At 42.4% G+C, this 21,479-nt stretch overlaps 1 protein-coding gene across 1 annotated transcript in view; it reads right to left on the bottom strand.

Annotated features, from left to right (window-relative positions):
* Window positions 1-21,479, bottom strand: part of cfap52 (cilia and flagella associated protein 52) — a 58,106-nt gene that overhangs the window by 34,608 nt on the left and 2,019 nt on the right. Inside the window, exons 3-8 of the mRNA XM_080209216.1 lie at window positions 18,317-18,453; window positions 16,558-16,686; window positions 15,711-15,810; window positions 11,803-11,919; window positions 9,101-9,201; window positions 4,172-4,342 (exon numbers count right to left, since the gene is read on the bottom strand). Coding sequence (XP_080065342.1) covers window positions 4,172-4,342; window positions 9,101-9,201; window positions 11,803-11,919; window positions 15,711-15,810; window positions 16,558-16,686; window positions 18,317-18,453 — 755 coding nt within the window. The remainder of the gene's footprint in view (window positions 1-4,171; window positions 4,343-9,100; window positions 9,202-11,802; window positions 11,920-15,710; window positions 15,811-16,557; window positions 16,687-18,316; window positions 18,454-21,479) is intronic.

The raw sequence follows: 21,479 nt of genomic DNA, 5'->3' as shown, positions 1-21,479 counted from the left end.
CATAATCATCATTAGACTTTTAATTGAATTCAAAGTTTACTATCTGCCATGGTGGGATTTGAACTCGGGTCCCCAGGTTACTGGGTCTTTGAATTACTAGTCCAGTGACAATACCACATCATCCTGGTGATGCCAACATGCACCAGTTTGCAGGGCATTAGTATAAGGAAAAAGGATACAGACCTGTAAGTGAGGACTTCCAGTGCATCCTCGAAGTATGACCTGTCTCTGACTGGGCTGCTGATTGGCAGCAAACTTTGTACACAACTCCCAATTCTGCTGAAGAAACTTCAGCAACCAAGGACTACCTAAGACATACAAGCAAGAGAGCCATTCTATAGACAGAAGCAAGCTTCTGCCTACAACAAGTGGCATTGCACCAGGCACTTGTCACAGCTGCAGTAGGGTGGCATGATCTGGATCACTGACCTTGGGAGACAAGAAAAAGTCCTTAAATGGAACGAGGACCAACCATGGTCCTGCCAAATTGGCACCGTAGAGGACACAGTCAGACGTAATAGGAGGAGTCTCCACTTTCTTGCTAGACAGTCTCCCTCCATTGCACATTGGAATACAATTGGTGAGGATATCCAAACACTTAGCCCAACCTCCGAGCCAACAGAAAGGACCAGAGCCCACAGAGCCTACCACTCTTCTGACAGAATGGCAAATGAGATGTGGAAAGATTATAAGATCTCTAGGCTGCTTGAATCTCTAACTTCAAGGATTTGAAAGTGGGGAGATGGAATAGTGAGAATGTTATTAATACTAATACTGTATTAGCAATAATGTTAGAATTGCATTAAAGTTGTGGCAATAAGGTAAATTCATAAGCCTTATAACAATGTAAGACTTGAAGTAAATTGGAATAATTCTATATCCATAGAATAAAGACTTGGGGGGAGGTGTAGTATAATGGTCTGGTATATACAGGCTTAACGTGGGACTGAGAACAGTACTGTCCACACAGTGGTGTAAGAAGGCACATGATTCAGTAATGGTCAGCATGGCATTGAGCAGAGACATGTTGAGATCTGCACATGGACCAAATTCCTTGCCTGTATTTTTTAGTGTATATATGTACATAGTTACAAGTCGTTAAAAAAGATTTGCTGTCATAATACAGAAGATTACAAAGACTTTCTTTACAGATGCATTCTGTAACAAACTGCATTACAATACAAGGAGTTGAAATTACAGACTACATTATACTGCTTCTTGCTCTTGCCTAAATCCACAATCTTTCCTGAAGGGTAAGGCTGATTTTCCTCACCATAATGCCAATGTGCATTAGTATAAGGAAGAAAGAGTACAGACATGTAACATCTTGCCGTATTTCTACATTCTATGCATTTCTGGTGGGTTAAGTGGAGGCTGTTCCTCTATGACACAGTTGAGAAATTCACTCTAATGCTTAAACAACATATCTCCTGTATCTTCTTCCATCCCTAACGTTTATTCATGGCAACTCCAATCAATGCTCAATTTAGTTAGGCTTCGAGGGTTGCCGTCTAGAGGCCATTCCCAATCCACATTTTTGAATCTTGTTTTTGTACTCCATCTGCTGGCATTTGGTTGTTATGAGCCTTTGAGCCAATTGTTTTACTATTTTGTTCTGTAGCACCACTATTAATATAAATGGCTGATGTCAGTGGCGCACACCCTACTGAGGACCTTGTACCAGCTGATCTTCAGACAATCAGTCTGTGATTGCAATGTTACGTCTGTTGCCCATGCACTAATTATCTCTACTCTCTTTCACATGCACCACAGCCAAGTGTCCCAGGGACACAGGAAGCCAGCCCCAAATCTCCAGCCTCAAGGGCATCCCAGATGAAGATTTTGAGGACTCACTCGTCAAGGATCTGTCTCAGCACTCACCAACACCAGTGCAGAGACACATACCATGGTGGAACCTAGATATAGAGCAGGCTTGTTCTAATAATCTGGAGAGTACAGATTCTGGTCCTTGTGATCTGTAAAAAGTCTCACAACACCAGGTTAAAATCCAACATGTTTATTTGATAGTAAACGCCACAAGCTTTTGGAATGCTGTTCCTTCATCAGGTGAGTGGATTTCCACATCATGACTACCTTGTGATCTGCCCAGGGACTACCCTGAGAGAGCAGTTGTCCTTTGGAGTGTGCAGTGATTGAAACTGCAATAAAGACCTGTGTTCCCAGATGCCTGTCTGTGGAATGAGTTCTTGAAGACACTCATTAGAATTTAATAGTTTCCCTGCCTATTACTCTCAGTCCTCTGCTTGTAATCCTTGATGATGTGGAGATGCCAGCATTGGGGTAAAGAAGTCCCACAACACCAGGTTAAAGTCCAACAGGTTTATTTGTAGCAAGCGCCACTAGCTTTCGGAATTGGCTGTTCCTTCGTCAGGTGGGTGGTGTTTGCTACAAATAAACATGCTGGACTTTAACCTGGTGTTGTGAGACTTCTTACTGTATAATCCTTGATCTCAGGAGTTATGATTGTTTCTATCTCTGTGAGCCTCTGACTCATATCAGGCGGATATTCCTATGCCCCATGTAGAATTTACTCCTCCCCATCTGGAGGCCTATTGTATCATGACAGATAGAAAGCCTCACATGGGGCCATAGAGTGCCCATCCTTACACTACCTGTTCCCAATCTACAGCCTGCAGATGCTTCCTCTGACTGTGACTGTCGTCTGCGGCTGAGTACTAAGCCAGAAACCCCCAGACCACTGTGTGTGAGGTAATGACTACACCCTGCACACATTATGATGATCACCAGTGATAGTGGACTGACATCACTCCCCTGCTGGACTGGGAAAGGACTGTCTTTGGAAGCTCAGTATTGTAGGCTGAAACACATCTTCACTCTGCAATCCTCTCACTCTTGCACCAACTGCAAATGATTTCCACTCAATTTTTCTTTATTCATTCATGGGACATGTGTGTCACTGGCTGGCCAGCATTTATTGCTCATCCCTACTTGCCCTTGGAGGGCAGTTGAGAGTCAACCACATTGCTGTGGCTTTGGAGTCACATGTAGACCAGACCAGGTAAGGACAGATTTCCTTCCCTAAAGGACATTAGTGAACCAGGTGGACAATCGGCAATGGTTTCATGGTCATCAGTACATTCTTAGCTCCAGATTTTTTTTATTGAATTCAAGTCCCACCATCTGCCATGGGAGCATTCGAACCCGGGTCCCCAGAACATGAGCTGAGTTTCTGAATTAATAATCCAGCGAGGCCACCCCTTCCCTAGGACCCCAAGTTGCTTATGTCCTTCTGTAACAGACTTCCTCCTGATTCAGGCTCAGAGGATGCTTCCCCCCGCTCCCCGTGCAACCCCCTCCCCTACACCAGTCAATACCTGAACGTAACCTTTTCCTGTCTTCTTCCACAGTTGTGTTTAAGTGCAACGTTTCCCAGTCTTCACTCCTCCCACTAGTTGTGCCATGCCCTCCAGCCCCTTCCGTTTCCTTGCCTTCTTCCCTCCTCACCCCTTGTCGGGCCTTTGCCCTGCAGCACATTATAACCCACCCCTGCCTTACTGCTGGTCTGGTATATAAAAAAAGCTTGCTCTAAGCTGCACCTCAATCTGTAATTTTGACACAAATGAACTGATCTAGTAAATGTGACTGCTATTTGTGCTATGCCATTCAGGTAAAACTGGATCATGTTGTTCACCTTTTAAACATGACTTTCACCTACAGAGGAAATTTGCCCACCTAGTCTGTAGTCCTGCAATTTCTTAGAGATCTGGGACTCTGCCACAACATTCCTACTTCCACCAGAATAATTCATTCTTTAAAAATATCTTTGCAACTCGGTAACACAAAGAGCAGAATCTTTGAATATTTTTAAGGCAGAACTAGATAGATTATTGATCAACGAGGGGACAAGAAGTTATCCGGGGGGGTAGGCAGAAATGTGGGGTTGAGTTTACAATCAGATTAGCTATGATCTTATCGAATGACAGAGCAGGCTCAAGGGGCTGAATGGTCTGCTCCTGCTCCTAATTTATGTGTTTGTTGGCAACTGAATGAAACCTTATGTTAGTTTCAAGTAGTGTTTGCTATAAGATTTTGAAAATGAAGTATTTTGATAACGATATTTTATTTCATAATGTATCTAAATGACAAAGTGGCCAAACATCCATAAATGTCACAAGTTCCACAAACTTACCAGGGAAATGCTACATCGAGAACAGTATCAGAGTGGCATGTAGTGATCAGTTCCTCTTTGAATTCAGTGAAGTTAAATCGATATATCTGGGAAGTAATGGTGCCAACAAAGAACTGGTGTCCTTGACCACGAAGGCTGATTGAAGTAACACTACCATCTACTAGCACTTTTCTGGAATGAAAACAAAGATTCTCCCATTGTGATCTTAAAATAATTGGTTAAATGTACAAATTATAACTATGTACTGAATTAAATAGACAGAATGTTGTACATTGCATGACAAATAATTTCATCTGATTTCTTTACTATCTGTTATGATGGCCATGGGGGATCATCAATAGGTCTCCCCATTGGTTTCGTAGAACAATAGCTTCCTTATTAGGCAAATGGAGGCTCGCCTAAGAGAGAAGGAACAACGGGAGGGTTTAAAACCAGCTGGCTCCACTCAGACTGGCTGTCAAAAGACTTTGGGGCTGACCTGTACTTTTTGGTCACTGAGTGGCCCATTACATTGTAAATAAAGAGTGATGGAAGACTGGCCTCGGTAAGATTATTACATTGGCAACATGGAATAAAACAAATTTTTTTTGCTTTCTTCCAGATCATTTTCACCGGTGAGAAAAGTAATCCATCTGGTAAGACGCCTAGGAAGCATTGTAGGTGCCAGATGATGGACTATTGCAGAAGATCACAACTGAGGCAAAGAATTAGGGACAATGAAAATGCATGCAATTTTGAAAAAAAGGCCAAGGCCAGTATCAGACTGTACATTTCAGGTATGCCCACAACCAGGTACAGCGACATCACAATTAAATCGCACCTCCACAATAAACATTGCCCCCATAATGGTGCAGTTGTTAGTAAATAGTCACCCCATTAAAAATGAGACTGGCAAGGGTCTTCATCCAGTGGAGGACAAGGTGAGGGCCACTAAGTAAGTGCTAATTCCAAAGAATCCCACGAAATTAAAATCCTTCCTGGGGTTAGTGAATTATTACAGGACGTTTATTCCGAATTTAGCTTCTTTACTAGCCTCTTTGCACACTCTACTAAGGAAACACCAATGGTGGTCTTCAGGGTGTCACAGCTGAAAGCCTTCAACAGCGTTTTGCAGCAAGTTTTGTCGTCTAATTTATTGGCCTAGTTTGACTACAAAAAGAATATTATCTTGACATGTGATGCCTCTGCTCATGGGTTTGGGGTGGTACTGGCATATTGCTGCAGAAATGTAACAGAGAAGCCTATTGTGTATACATCCAGGACCCTCTCGGACACAGAGTGGAGATATTCCCAGATTGAGAAAGAGAGATTGGCAGTTGTCTTCAACTTGAAAAATTCCATCAATAAGTCTACGGCAGACGCTTCATCATAGGAACCAATCATAAACTATTGCTGGGACTTTTTAAAGGAGACAAGGCAATATCTCCCATGGCCTCCCCTGAATACAGCATTGGGCCTTGTTACTGGCAGCTTATGAATACCTCTTAGAGCACCACCCCAGGACCCAGATAGCTAATGTCGATACAATATGTTGTCTGCCACTGCCCATAAGCCCAGCTTTGTGAGCAGTTGTGGAAGAGGTCATGATGATCCTCCATGTTTTGGACAACTTGCCAGTGTCTGCAAGATTAATCAAGGCCTGGACACAAAGGACCCAATCCTATCTAAATGTAAACATATATGCCTGAATTCTACTGTCCTGCCTGATACGGAATCAGAATAGGCGAGGGGTGGACAAAAGAAATGTCTGATGACCTCCGGTGAGATTTTCCAGTCTCGCTCAAGTGAGGTAAAATCCCTCCCATAATATCACATGAGGGGGTTCAGAAGATAGTCTTCAAATGAAATAAAACACCACTTGACAAAGAAAGACGAGCTTAGTATTGTGGATGGTATCATCCCCTGGGGGTTCTCGCATAGATGTCCCTTGCCCAAGGCGATGTCTGATACTTATGGAATTACACCATTGCCATTGTGGGATTTCACAGATGGAAATGCTAGCCAGGAGCTAGGTATGGTGGCCTGGCCTTGATGCAGGCATTAACAACATGGTCAATCAGTGTGAGTCGAGCCAAAAAAATCAAAAACTCCCCTCCTTAGCCTCCTTACATCCATGGGAGAGTCTGCTAGGCCCTGGGTACAAGTGCATGTGGACGTTGTCAGGTTTTTTTTGGGTTCCATGTTCTTAATTAGGTTGAAGTGCACTCCAAATGGTTGGAGATACGTTGCATACCCATTGAGAAACTATGACAAAGTTTCTGCACATTTGGGACATCTGAAGTCCTGGTCTCTGACAATCGTACTGTCTTTCAAAGCACCGAGTTTCAGAACTTCACGCTTTCCAATGGAATCAAACATGTTAGGGCAGCACCCTATCACCCATCATTGAATGTGTTGGCTAAAAGGGCAATGCAGATTTTTAAGGTCAGCATGAAGAAGCACCCCGAAGTGTCCACAGAAATCAAACGAGTGATTTTTATTCAACATTAGGACTACTCCTCACACAATGACAAGAATCTCCCCAGTGGAATTATTGATGGGACAGAGGCTTCGGACAAGATTAAGCTTACTGTTCCCAGGGAGGATGGAGTCCCAAATAGAGAACCAGAAGAAGAACTATGATTCTGCATGGACAGAAAGAACACTCAAAATCGATGACCCAGTTCATATGAGGGACTTTGGGGGTGTCCTCATTTGGGTCCCTGGGATCATAATGTAAAAAACAGGGCCCGTGTCTTACAAAGTAAAAGTGAAGGGCAAAATTGTCAGGAAGCACCTGGACCATCTCAGGAGTAGGGAGCCTGTGCCAGCACAGGCCTCATTAGCAGCCATGGAGGTGATCACTGCCAACATTGGGCAATGATTAGAGGCCAATTCTAAGCCTGTCCTTTTGGATGATGAGGACACAGATTCTGACTTGGAAACAGAGAAGTTCCACCTGAAGCAAGACCTCAGGAAGAACCAGCGTCAGTGGTTTTACAACATTCCCTTCAGAAGTGAAGATCTCCAATCCCTTTCACACCCACGACCTGGTCATGCCTCGAATTGACAGCAGGTCAATTGCTAAGTGGCAAAAAAGGTCCTCATGTGGCAAGGGTGTTATGGAAGAAACGGAATTGAGGGAGGAGGGATGTTGTGATGGCCATGGGAATTCATCAATAGATCTCCCTGTGGGCCTTGTGGAATATGAACTCTCCTATTAGGGAGAGGGGAGGCTCACCCAAATAGAGAAGGAATGGTGGAGGGTTTTAAACTGTAATGTTCTATGTTCTGTAGGGACTTTCCAGCAGGTATTGTTTAGGCACATGGAGCACTCCAGAATTATAGGGAGGGGATAGCTTGATCTTGGGATTGGACATAGCTCGGCACAACTTTGAGGGCTGAAGGGCCTGTACTGTGCTGTAATGTTCTACGTTCTATGTTCTACGTTAAACTAGCTGGCTCCACTCAGGCCAGCAGTCAAAAGACTTTGGGACTGACTTGTACTCTGTAGCCACTGAGTGGCACTTTGATCATGTTGTAAATATAGGGTGATGGTGACGGAAAACTAGCCTCAGTAAGATTATTATTTCAGCGTTGATTGGGCTGGATTTTGCAGCAGTAATGGCACCAAAACTGTCAGCATTTACTGTCATGGCTCCTCTGAAACTGACAGCAGTTTATGGTGTTCACTTATGTGCTGTTAACATAGAAATCCAAAAGTTGTCAGTGGTTCTATGATTCCCTGTATGATGTGCTGTTGAAGTTGCACCCGGTCCCCACTTGGCAAAAAGAATGCACTTAGACTTTCATTCGTCTCACTATAAAAATCCATGAAAAAGTCACACCCTGTAGAATGAGGAGTAACTGGGTCTTATAATGCCAATTAAAACTTATAATTTCTGCTAAATACCCTCACTGGCCCTGAAAACTATGATTATATTTGTTGATACCCCATTATAAAATATATTAATGATATATATGCTAAAATTTTATTTGCAGCTCCAGTTTCTACCTCAATGCCACAAGTATGTCCCAAATATTTATTTTGCTCTTTGTTAAGTTTTAATCAAAAGTCAAAAATAGTGCATTTTACTTCCTGGTTTACCCGTTCACAATGAAGTGTGTGCTTTAGTTGTAAGTGAGAACAGCTGTTATTCATTGGGGAAAGGTTAAGAAATTGTTCTTAAGTGTTTATAAAAACATGTTTCCACCTGTGTGGGAAGAACAAAAAGGGAACTGGGGTTTTGTGAATAAACCTGTGCTAAGGAAAGACTATCTCCAGATTCCTCCAGTACCCAATAAATGAGCGGGGATTTCTAATATGACCATCTGTGAAAATAACTTCAACACAATTGGCAACTCACCCTGCCAGGTATTACCACTGTTGTTGGATGTCTGAAGATCCCCTCAATGTGGCACCAAATGCAAACTGGCGCGGAAAAAAGGGGAAATCCAGAGATCATTCAATCATTGTGGCCAGCTTTCTTCGAGATCAGCCGTGATCGCTGTTGCTTTGCTGCTGACTACAAAATTCAGGCCAAAATTCATTGAGGTTATTCCATCAAGGCTAATCAATCATGTCAATGATATCGATAGGACAGTATTGGAAATATTTCAGAGAGGCTGAAATGATACTATTTTAAAAACTTTGTATTCAGCTTACTATGAATAGGGTTATAATACAATGGAGACACTTGACACTAAAGTTAGAAGAGTTCTCAAAGCTCATCTCTAGGGAGAATGCCAATCAAATGTTATGGACATCTTTAAAATTAACAGATAGAAAGTCATTGCTTGTGCCATTTTTACAACAAAATGCTGCTGCCATATTCTCTATTTTTTATCAATTTTGCAATTCCTCTCTGAAACATTACTTAAACCATTATAAGTTGTAATTTGTTAGCGCATATGGTTAATAAAGAAATATTTAAATACATTCAAACGTACTTGAGTGGCTTGAAATTTGGTGCTGTGCATAGAGCTATAACACCATCTCCTGATCCAACAAGGATGTCCCCTGATTTTAGCTCTACCAATGCACTGATTCCCTGTAGATGACATGTGAGATGGAGCATTCAAATTCTTATGTCGTTTCAGTATGATTCTTGTACATTAAATACCAACATACAGCATGGAAATTACAAAATAAAAGCTCTTAAAATATCTGAAATCACTCCAATTAACTGGATAACATTTTTTAAAAGACGAATCCCCTATTTTTTCTTGATTCCTCCATACTGTCTGTTTCAGATTTAAGGACAACAGTGCTTAATCAGTACCTTTTCAGTGAGAAGCGTTATTGAACTGTTCAGAAATGGCAGTCTGCAGAGAGCTTGCCTCATGCTAGAGTCATGTTACCAAGTCAAATGTCACATTAGACTGAGTACATTTTACAACCCAAACATCCACTTTTCCATAACGAGCAAAGGGTACAAACCATTTGCATGCAAGATCCTGTGTGACAGTGAGATGTCCACATTATCTGCTATACGCCCACTGTTCTCATGCATTAACAGCTGTTCTGTAATACATTTAACACAGGGGTGACATTTTTCGATTTTTCCTTGGAAGTGCTGATTCTGTTGAGAAAACTGGTGGGCAGCTCCCAGGTTGCACAGCTGGCTTTTCTCTCCAGATAATGCCGGTGATCCAGAGTCTGATAGAGCCAATCTGTGTTAAAAAATACTTACCCTGCATGGATAAATCATCAGGCTCAGATGAGATATATCCAAAACTGTGGTGGGAGGCAAGTGAGGAGATTGCAGGGACTGTGACACTGATTTTTAAATCTTCTCTAGCCACAGGTGAAGTGCCAGAGGGCTGGAGGACAGCGAATGTGGGACCATTATTCAAGAAGGAAAGTACAAAAAAACCAGATAATTACAGTCAGTGAGTCTAACATCTGTGGTAGAGAAACAATTAGAAAAAGATCCAAGGGATAGTTAGTATGGCTTTGTCAGGGAAAGAGCATGTCTGATACATTTGATTGAATTTTTCTAGGAAGTGACCAGGTGAGTAGATGAGGGCAGTGCAGCTGATGTAGTCTATGTGGACTTCAGAAAGGTTTTTGACAAAGTGCCATATGGGAGACAGATTAGGAAGATAAGAGCCCATTTAGCAATTGGATCTAAGATTGGCAAAGCGGTAAGAGGCAGATACAGATGGTCAAAGGTTGTTTTTGTGACTGGAAGCCTGTGTTCAGTGATGTACCGCAGGGATTGATGCTGGGTTCCTTGTTGTTTGGAGTGTACATTAACAATCTAGATATAAAGGTGGAGATAAGATCAGTAGGTTTTCAGGGAGCATGAAAATTGGTGGTGTGGTAAATAGGGAGAGAGAAAGCCTTCGGATTACAGAACGGTATAGACAAGCTGGTCAGATGGGCAGAACAGTTGTAAATGGAATTTAACCCTGAAAAGTGTGAGGTGACGGCATTTTTGGAGGACTAACAAGGCAAGGGAATACACAATGAATGGCAGAATGCTGGGATATACAGAGGACCAGAGGGGTTTTGAAGTCCAAAGATCCCTGAAGACAGCAGGCACAGACACAATGGGCTGAATGGGCCTCTTTCTGTACTGTAGAACTCTATGATTCTATGAATTGCTCTCATTGAATGGTTCCTCTCACTTAAGACTAATCTACCCTTAATCAGATCATCTTTTAACTGGCCAAATTCACATGAGTCTGCAAGCTGCAATGCTGAGTCACATACTGATTGATAATCTCCGTCACACCATGAACTCATTTGAATAAATTGCATTTATACGTAACATTCACTCACAGTTCAAAATATGTGTTCAAGGTGTTCAAAATTTCTGCTGTCTTTTTTCTTAATTCTTTGTTTAGATTTAGGGTGGTATACAGTTTATAGCAATCTCTTTCCAGCAGTTTTAGGAGTGTGGTTATTCTTATCAGTTCAGGTTTGTTCATTAAGTCTAAATTCACCATTTAAGTGTTCTTCTTCTGAATTCACCATTTAAAGTATTTGTTATTGCCAGATGGTTAAGTCTTGCAGAAACTGATTTGATTTACAACTAGGGAGTTATCGCAAACAATCTGAACCCATAAATCTTGTTAAAACAGTGATAAAATGGGAAATATGACTGACAGGACAGTTGTAAAGAAAGCCGAATGGCCTCCTTCACTGCTGTAATAACCATACAACACTACCACCTGCTGTGGCAACCACTACCCCACTACCAAGGCTGAAAAGTAAATATTTAACTGAAATAGTGGAACATAAGGATATCTGGCAAGGAAGGATTAATGTGGAACTGGGAAACTGTACCATCCGGGGGTGATAACTTAAGATTAAAGTTAGTTGTGGACTGGACAGAGACTTGTGTAGAAGCAAGCATGAAGTAACTCATCGTTTGGGCTGTGCTCAGCATATTTCTACATTAACTGTTTATTGATAACAAACAACAATGTTCAACCATACAAGAGTCAGAACCTCCTTGTGAGACCTAGTGAACATATAATATTCATCTAAACAGGACATTTCTGGGCATTAATTTAGCACTCAGATATTATCAAATTACTTGCCTATTTTCCTTGTTGCTTTATTCAATGCAATACTATCTGAAGATGCCATTGGACACTTTGGTACCTGATAACTATACCTACTGTTCAAGTTCCCAGCTTACCAAACTAAATTTATTCTTTATTGGTCCGTAATTGTTAAGAAGTCCAGTTTTCATGCTGATCATCAAAATATCACCAGTAGTTGTTCCACAGTAGAAGAAGCTATCATCTTTTGTTACCTATCAATGAAGATGAGAATAAACCATGAGATCAACTAATTTTTGCAGAGAGCACATTCATAGCAAAAGTAGTCAAAACTCCAGGGAGTCACTAGCTAAAAACTGTAACAAGACTGACATTTGGAAATACTTTGTGGCTAAGCTAATTTTACCGCTCTTTTCTTTTAAACAGGATTGAGGACTTGATTGCAACAAAATACTCTCTAACACTGGGGTGGCACAGTGGCAAAGTGGTTAGCACTGCTGCCTCACAGCAACACTGACGCGGGTTCGATTCTTGGCTTGGGTCACTGCGCAGAGTCTGCGCATTCTCCCTGTTTCTGTTGATTGCAACAAAATACCCTCTAATGCTGGATTGGCACAGTGGTTAACACTGCTGCCTCACAGTGCCAGGGACTTGGGTTCGATTCCCGGCTTGGGTCATTGACTGTGCGAAGTCTGCATGTTCTCCCAGTGTCTGCGTGGGTTTCTTCTGGGTGCTCTGTTTGCCTCCCACAGTCTGAAAGATGTGCTGGTTAGGTGCATTGGCCATGCCAAATTCTCCCTCAGTGTACCCGAATAGGTGCCAGAGTGTGGCAACTCGGGGATTTTCACAGTAACTTCATTGCAGTTTTAATGTAAGCCTACTTGTGACACTAATAACTGAACTTTAAAACTTTTAAAGGTTCAATGGCAACTTCACCAAGAGACATTTGACCCTGGAGCATTCTCCATGCAGCCTGTACTTGAGCTGCAACAATTCCGGATATCTTGGCAACATAGGGACAGAAGTAGGTCATACAGCCCCTCGGGCCAGTTCCATAATTCAATTAGATTATAGCTGATCTGTACCTCAACTCCGTTTTAAACAGCCAATGGGCAAAATAATTGTTTAAATTCTAAGTGAATGGTTAAAGAATTTAAAAAAAACAGGCCAGCTGAAGCTGGTTCAACTTATCTTGTAATTCTGTTCATTTGGCTGGAGACAATTGTGAATGATAAAATATTTTTGGCATTTATCTTGGGTTCAATTTGAATTAACAAAGAACAAAGAACAACCCAGCACGGGAAACAGGCCCTTCGGCCCAACGAGCCCGCGCCGCCGCATCACCCTACACCTATCCTACCCTGCGTGTCTACGAATGGAACCCCTAACTTAGCCAGATTCAGGGGAGAATAGTGTCAATTTGGTAAAACCAATCAGCCTAAGAGCACATCTTTGGGGTGTGGGAGGAAACCGGAGCGCCCGGAGGAAACCCACGCAACCACAGGGAGAATGCGCAAACTCCCACAGACACAGGCCCAAATCCATGTATCTGCACAGCTAGCAGTGCTAGTCACCGAGCTGTTGCGGCGCCCGTCTACCGGTCCAGGATCAAGCACACACACCGACACGAAGTACTAGGCCACTCCCGGAACTTCCAAGAGCAGCCCACGCACGACCCACCGTGTGCATGCCCCTCGTTTGACACGAGGTGGACCTCCACCTGCGGAATAAAAAGACAAAAACGTTAATCTTACAAGCCTGCTTTTCCAGTGTCTCCCAAGGTTCTAACCCTTATTTAATAGCCCCTACCATAACCCTCCATCCTCATTTCACTCATGTGTCTATCTAACTGAACCGTAAACGAGTCCAACGTTCCTGCCTCCACCACCCTACTCGGTAGCGCGTTCCATACCCCCACAACTCTCTGCATAAAGAACCTTCCTCTCACTTCCAAATTATACCTCTCCCCCCTCACCCTTAAATCATGACCTCTCGTGTTTGTACCCAGTCTAGGGAGCAGTCTCTCACTATTAACTCTATCTATTCCCTTCAGTATCTTATATACCTCTATCATGTCCCCCCTCAATCTCCGTCTTTCCAAGGAGAATAGTCCCAGTTTCTCCGACCTTTCCTCGTAACCCAGCCCCTCCATGCCAGGCAACATCCTGGTAAACCTCCTCTGCACCCTTTCCAGAGACTCCACGTCCTTCCGGTAGTAAGGTGACCAGAACTGGACGCAGTACTCCAAATGCGGTCTAACCAGCGTTCTGTACAACTGAAGCATTAGACGGCAGCTCCTATACTCTATACCCCTTCCTATAAAGGCTAACATTCCATAAGCCTTCCTAACAACGTTCTCCACTTGTGACGCAACCTTCATGGATTTGTGAACCTGCACTCCCAGGTCCCTCTGTATGTCTATACTCCTAATCTGTCTACCTTTTATCACATAGCTCCTCTCTGCATTATTCCTTCCAAAATGCATCACCTCGCATTTGTCAGGATTAAATTCCATCTGCCACCTATCTGCCCAATGCACCAACCTATCTATATCCTGTTGTATCACCTGACAATCCAGTTCAGTACCCGCCAACCCTGCCATCTTGGTGTCATCAGCAAACTTGCTGATCACACCACCTATGCTCTCTTCCAATTCTTGAAGTTTTACCTGAATCACTTCATTAAAACTGTGGTTGTGTCTCCCACGAAATTAAAGGAGAAAGAAAGGTCTTCCAAAATGTTGGTGGCTGTCTGATAATAATGGATGTTGCTAGTTTAAAGAATTATAATGCTTGTGTTTGTTCGTGGAAGCAGAACATTTCATTCTGAGGTGCACAATACTTTGAGGGAACAGCCTGAACAGATCAGTTTTGTAAGTTAGTTGAAGTGATATTTCCTACTGGCGTGAAGACAGGTATTTGTGGTTGATCTATCATGAGAAATGGGCTTATTGGGCCTAAGTATTCTTCAACTGTTGTAGATATTGAGGGCAATTCTCCGATCTTGCCCTGCCTGGCACAGATGGCGCTGATCCTGGAGAATAGCTCGTGGGCCTAAAAATTGGTTTTGAGTCTGGCACCAAACAATTTGCAAGCATCCTGGTCCTTTCTAATGGCGTGAACTGGGTTGCACCCAAAAAGAGCATAAGGCCGATTTGTATGAGATTGACTGGATTTCAATCTCATTAGCGAGTTTCGCATGCAAGTGTCCCTGCTCCTGGAATGCTCCCATCTCTGCCGCGGGGTGTCATGCCGGCGTGAACTGCTACTGGTCCCCGCCTGGTGCAACAGTCACACCGGGAGCCCAGAGGTCATTAAAGCTCCCGGGTGGCTGAGGGCATGGCAGGGTGGTGGCCCTCGGGCGGTCCCCAGTTGGCAGTGCCCACCAGACACCCCAGCTGTGCCAGTCAGGCACCCACCAGTGAGCCAGAGGCAGTGCCAAGGGTTGGGGCCTGAGTGGGGGCTGTAAATGGGACTATGCAAGACTGACATTTGGTAATATTTTATGACAGAGAGGGCTATGCAGGGGTGATCATGCAGGTGTGGATCATGTCAGAGGTTCTAATGGACTGGGACATGTTGAGGGTCCTGATTTGGGCAGGGGGGGGACATGTCTGGGGTCATAATGGAGGACCCATCGAGAGGGCCCTGATGCTGGCAACCCGTGTCACAGAGTGGGTGGCTGAACGTGCTACTGATGAATGGTGGGGGGAGGGAGGAGGTTTCCCGGTGCACAATGAGATTGGGACGCCCTTGCAAAATGGTGCCAAAGCATTCTGAAGCTGGGCTCATTGGTCTGCCCCCAACCCCCTCACAGCACTAGCACACAACTCATCACTCTCCAAAGTGGTGACTGAATGTGGGATGATTGCAGTGCGGCATGCACCCGCAAGACCATCACAGAATGCTCCTGTTTTATCGCCATTATGACAGTCAGTCGCTCTTTTCAGAGAATTCCACCCATAGCTCTCCTTCTAGATGTTATTACCAGTATCAAAAATATAGCTGTACTTCGAAGGAACTGAGCAATAAAAAGTGAGACTCACTTCGATACAGTTGATCATCCTTTTCAAAGGTCCAGTTTGGCATTCAGTGGGACGAATCTTTCTGTTAGGTAAATCTAAAAGCCAGAGACGTAGTGTACCACTACAAAAAGAATATCAGTTTATTCAATTTCCTTCATTCCATGATGTTTCAGCTGTATACCTGATGAGTCAGTATATTAAACAGGAATTTCCTGGAATGTTTCAGTATAATTACAGCATAAGAGTGGAGATATATAATTTTTTTACCTGAGGAAATTTACATTGAAGTGACTTGCACCTAAATATAATAATGTGTGAATTTTCACTATTATTTTTCTCTGAGCAAGGTAGGCTGAAACCATTCTCACCGTGTCTTACAATGAACCAGACAGTACCAGTTTCCAGTGCTTACACCAAGGATGCATAAATTTAAACTCAATTTTTTTTAGATTTATGGACTTTATTTCAATGTTTTTTGCACTCTTTTATTTTACATTATTGTGATCTGCACAATGTTCTATATATTTGAATGTTTATGGCATCAGAATCTGTCACATTAAAGACCAATATTTCTAACATTTCTTAAAAACTCTGTTTAACGTGAATAAGTGATAATTTGATGGCGCCAACCCTTAATTTTCATAACATCAATAAGGTGTAAAGTGATGTAAGTAAGGAGGATGGTGTATGTTATGTGCTGAGTTCTTCAATTTGATTTCCACTTGCTTAAAAGGTGCTTTTTATGTTTTGGTATATGCTAAAGAGATTCTCAATAAAGCTTAGTGCAAGGTCAATGTAGAAAGAGGCATGGACTTGAGCCATTTCAGTACTAAGTCCAATCAAGTCTCAATCTTCTTTTCCAACTTACGTTCCTCCTGTAATAAAGGTATCATCCATATTGTTGGCGAATTTTACAGTTTGTGCATTTCCTGCAGTAGCAACGCAAGCAGGGCTGCCACAGATGGATAACTTTGTTGCAACATTCCAGATGACAACACTGTAATTTGAGAAAGCAAAAAAGATTAATGCATTCCATAATAATTGTGTAGTCTGATAGAAATCAAAAGTCATCCTTTTGAACAGCATGAACAGCAGCAAATAGGGGACAGGATGACACAGTGATTGTTCTTTCATTGCTGAAACTTGCTTTAAACCCTCAACCAACACACACTGTTCAAAATAGAACAGTATTAGAACTGCAGTGGGATCAATACTCTGGCAAAAATATTGATCAAGGGCACTAGATGAATCTTAACCCATTCATCCTCTTTGTCATTGACACTATCAGGGACTTAGCTTATGCTTAGGAGTTAATGATGCTCAACAATAACTTATGAAACTATTTCACATCAACCAGTCTGGATTGTATGAATATTTACACTACCAACCCCCCATCAGGATGAGCACAAGAATTAACTTTTACTGGTACTATCAGAGAAAAGATTATACAACAAAGTTTTTAAGTGTTTATTAGTCAGAGAATCGGTAAAATAAATTGCAAGGTTACGAGAACTCCTGAAATATCTGATAAATTAACAGAATTAGATATCCATATTATTGAGTCTATAGCTTGGTCTGAGAAAGATTTTTCATTATTTATCTGGCAGTGTTATTATGAGCTGACATTAACACCTTGCCTTCCTTTGGATGGATAGTGTTATACTTCAGGGAAATCAAAGTGATGAATCTGTACCTGTAGAGCTGCTTTAACTCTTGCATAATCTGTTGCTGATAGTTGTATCTTGCTAGTTGTCCTAAACCTTGATCTTTGAGGTGACATATCTGCCTGTACTGGCTGGTATAGCTATACAATCTTAACTTCTGTAATATCTCTTTCGCTCTCTTTCTTTTTGTTGGTGATGCAGTGATTTAACAGAAACATGTTTCTACATGCAATTGACAAACAACTTCTTCCACCACAAGAAATAGTATTCATTGATGAAACCGTTGAAGATAGTTGAGCCTAGGACATGTCGCTGAGGAGCTTGGCTTAGGCTGAGATGATTGGCCTCCAGTAGCCACAATCACCTTCCTTTGTAAGAGCAAATAATTTTGGATGCCGGGGAATTGAAATAAAAACAGAAAATGCTGGAACTACTTAGCAGATGGTTACTGTCATGTCACTGACCTGAAATCATAGAATCATGGAATCCCAACAGTGCAGAAGGAGACCATTTGGCCCATTGAACATGCACTGACAACAATCCCACTCATATCCTATCCCCACAACCCCAGTATTTACCCTGCTAGTCCCCCTGACTCTAAGGGGCAATTTAGCATGGCTAATCTACCTAACCTGCACATCTTTGGACTGTGGGAAGAAACCAGGGCACCTGGAGGAAACCCACCCAAACACAGGGAGAACATGCAAACTCCACACAGACAGTCACCTAAGATGGAATAGAATCCAGGTCCCTGGTGCTGTGAGGCAGCAGTACTAATCACTGTGCCACCGTGCGGCCCATATTAACTCTATTTCTCTCTCCACAAATATGACCAGGGCTGCTGAATATTTGCAGCATTTTAAATTAACATTTTCCTTTGCGCTAGGTATGACTCCAGTTAATGGAGAGTTTTCCCCTTATCCCCACTGACCTCACTTTTGCGAGGTTCTTAATCTATGTTACCTTCCATCATCTTGACCTCCGAGGGATACCAGATAGAGATCATTTGGGGAAAATGCCAGTGCTTCAACTTTGGCTTGGTGAAGAGTCATGTTTGCATGAATTACTTTCTCAACATAGTTATAGATGATGATATCAGCCTGCAAAGATATAAAATGCTCAGCTTTCAGTCTAGATCACACTGAGTACTACTCATTACAATGCAAAAATTTGGCACAGTGCATTTTTCACTTGTTCTTTCTTATGGACATTTTAAATGGTCACAAAATCCTTATTGGAGAGAATTCAAAAATAAACTTTCCTGTTTATTGTTTTTAAAAAACTCCAACCATAACAGCTATTATTCTAGTAGTGTTAAATTAAAGATAATCTTAGGCTCCCACCTGAAGTTATTTGTCCTTAAAATAAATACAATATGTTGCACTTCTGATAGAAATATTAATTACTTTTAATTACTGGGTTGGTTTAAAAAGACTCATGCATGTGTATTTGTGAATTTAAGTCAATATTGTACCATTGCAGGACAATAACTCTTTTCAGAGCTGTTACTGTTTCTGTGTTAAGGTGACATTTCATCCATTTTCTGCGCTTATAATGTATGGTCAATGCTTTGGTTGAGCTGTAAATATAGCAGAATGATTTCAAATATTTCTAGGAAACATTTTGTCACAATATTGCTCTTATCATCACTGCTGGTATTCTTGCCTGAGAATAATAATCTAATTCCATGTTATCAAACAAAAAGATTAAACTGCGTGTGTTTCCGTTTCTGGTCATCTGGTTATCTCTTTGAAAAAGAAAGACTGGCACTTGAATAGTACCTTTCATGTCTCAAAATGATTGACAGCTAATGAAGTACTTTTTGAAGTGCAGTCACTGTTGTGATATCAGAAACACATTTGCATCAGCAAACTCCTATAAACAGCAATGAGTTAATGAACTGATAATCCAATATTTGTGATGTTGATTGGGAGATAAATATTGGCCAGGGCATTACGGATTACCCTCCTGCTCTTTTCTGAAATAATATCATGACATCTTCTACATCCTCCCTGGGCAGCAGTTTAATATCTTATCCAAAAGATGGTGGGTGGGAGTTTCCAGCTGCTCCTGCACTGGTTCTCCAGTGGCAGAGGGTGTGAACAGTGGGAAACCCCCATTGACAATGGTGTGGTTGGAAGATCCCGCCACTGACCAACGGTGGGCCGTTTCTGCCTCCACAAAAATATGCTATGGGGGGAGGGGTGGGGTTGCAAAATTCTTCCCAGTATTGCCAAGAGCGCAGCGCTCCCTCAGAGTGAGAGTGGGTGTTGAACCAGGAACCTTTTGGGTGAGAATTGTTTCTGCAATCTGATTCATCTGTGATAAGCATGTTTCCATGCCCCTATCAATGATTTGACTGGAAATAACTTTCAATGATGTGTTTTCCAGAATCATGTCTCAGTACGCTTTGATGGTTATAGAGAAGTTGGAGATGGAAATGTGGGATAAAGCACAATAGCCACAGTCTCAGAAGATGCCATGCTGAATTTGATTAGGACTATTTCACTGTTGTGATATGGCAGTTGGGAGTGATTCAGATATGAAATTATCAGAAAGATCAATTGGGAAGAAGCTACATGTTTAAGAAAATATTGAGAGCAAATGGTAAGAGATGGAGCAGTAGTTTGTAAGGACAGAAAGGCTGCGAATGGATTTTATATGGAAATCGAGTTGTACGTTCAGCCCCTAGAGTCTGTTCTGTCATTTAATTCAATGAAAAATTGTTTGGCAAGGATATTAAAGATGGAGATAATGATGACAATTCTGAAAGGAACAGGGGCATGACCTTTCCTTTTCGCAATTAAGATCAGCAAGAACAGGGTCCAGAATGGTGACCGGTTTCGTGGAATATGGGTCAAAGGGAAAAGGTATAGGTCTCACTGACAATATGAGCTCTGAGACAGCATGTGAGAAAGCTGGCAAAAGCCGCAACTTCAAGGATAGGGCACAGACAGCCATGAGAGTTACAAGAAAATGGACATGCATGGCCTATTATAATCTGTGTGGGGGGTTGGGGGTGGGGGGAGGGGACAATTGGTTAAGAGAAGCTCTGCAAGATGACAATGTTGAGAGGGTGGGTGGAGAGTTAATATGCAGGGAGGAATTTAGGGAGAACAGGAGGTCAGTAAATTCAGAGTAGAGCGAACAAAGATAGCTGACATGAAGATTTAATTACTCTGGCTAAGGGTCTCATGCTGCAGAGGTTAATTACATAAAGCGAAAAGCAATCTCAGCGAGAAACAGAGTTAAGGTTTGGGAAACAAGAATTTAAATGAGTGTGTTTTCTGTGGCACAGTGATTAGCATTGCTGCCTCAACCTGGGTTCAATTCCTGTCTTGAATGTCTGTCTGTGTGGAGTTTGCCTGTTCTCCCCACATTTGCGTGGGTTTGCTCTGGGTGCTCTGGTTTCCTCCTACAGAACAAAGATATGCAGCTTAGGTGGATTGGTCATGCAAACTTGCCCCTTAGTGTCCCAAGATGTGTAGGTTAGTGGGGTGAATTTGTGGGCTTACAGGGATAAGACCTGGGTGGGATGCTCTGTTTAAGTTTTTCATATTATTCACAAGTGGGCTTCCATTAACATTGCAATGAACTTACTGTGAAAATCCCCGAGTCGCCACATTCCAACGCCTGTTCAGATACACTGACGGGGAATTTTGCACGGACAATGCACCTAACCAGCACGTCTTTCAGACTGTGGAAGGAAACCGGAGCACCCAGAGGAAACCCACTCGCAGACAGGGGAAGAATGTGCAGACTCCATCCAGACAGTGACCCAAGTGGGAATCAAACCCGGGTCCCTGGAGCTGTGAGGCAGCAGGGCTAACCACTGTGCCATCCAAGAGTCGGTACAGATTCAATGGTCTGAATGACCTCGTTCTGCACTGTAGGGAATTCTGTGAGTGGTGAAACAACATGAATAAGTGATCAAAGATGGAGAAGGTGCTGTAGGAATAGAGAAGGTAAAGTAGGGTTTTGTGGCATTGGAAACACTGTCACCCTGGGTGGTTTGAGCAGGGCAAATAATGGAGAGTATAATTAGACAGAGACTTTCAGAAAGGAGCAGGGTGTTGCCACCAATCAGTTAAGGCTTTGTCAAAATTATTATGTCAATGTAATCATC

This window comes from Carcharhinus amblyrhynchos, chromosome 21 (assembly GCF_965287045.1).
Source record: "Carcharhinus amblyrhynchos chromosome 21, sCarAmb.v2.hapA, whole genome shotgun sequence".
In the NCBI taxonomy this organism is placed as follows: Eukaryota; Metazoa; Chordata; class Chondrichthyes; order Carcharhiniformes; family Carcharhinidae; genus Carcharhinus; species Carcharhinus amblyrhynchos.
The sequence above is the reverse complement of the archived record's forward strand: the minus strand, read 5'-3'. Positions and strand labels throughout refer to the sequence as shown.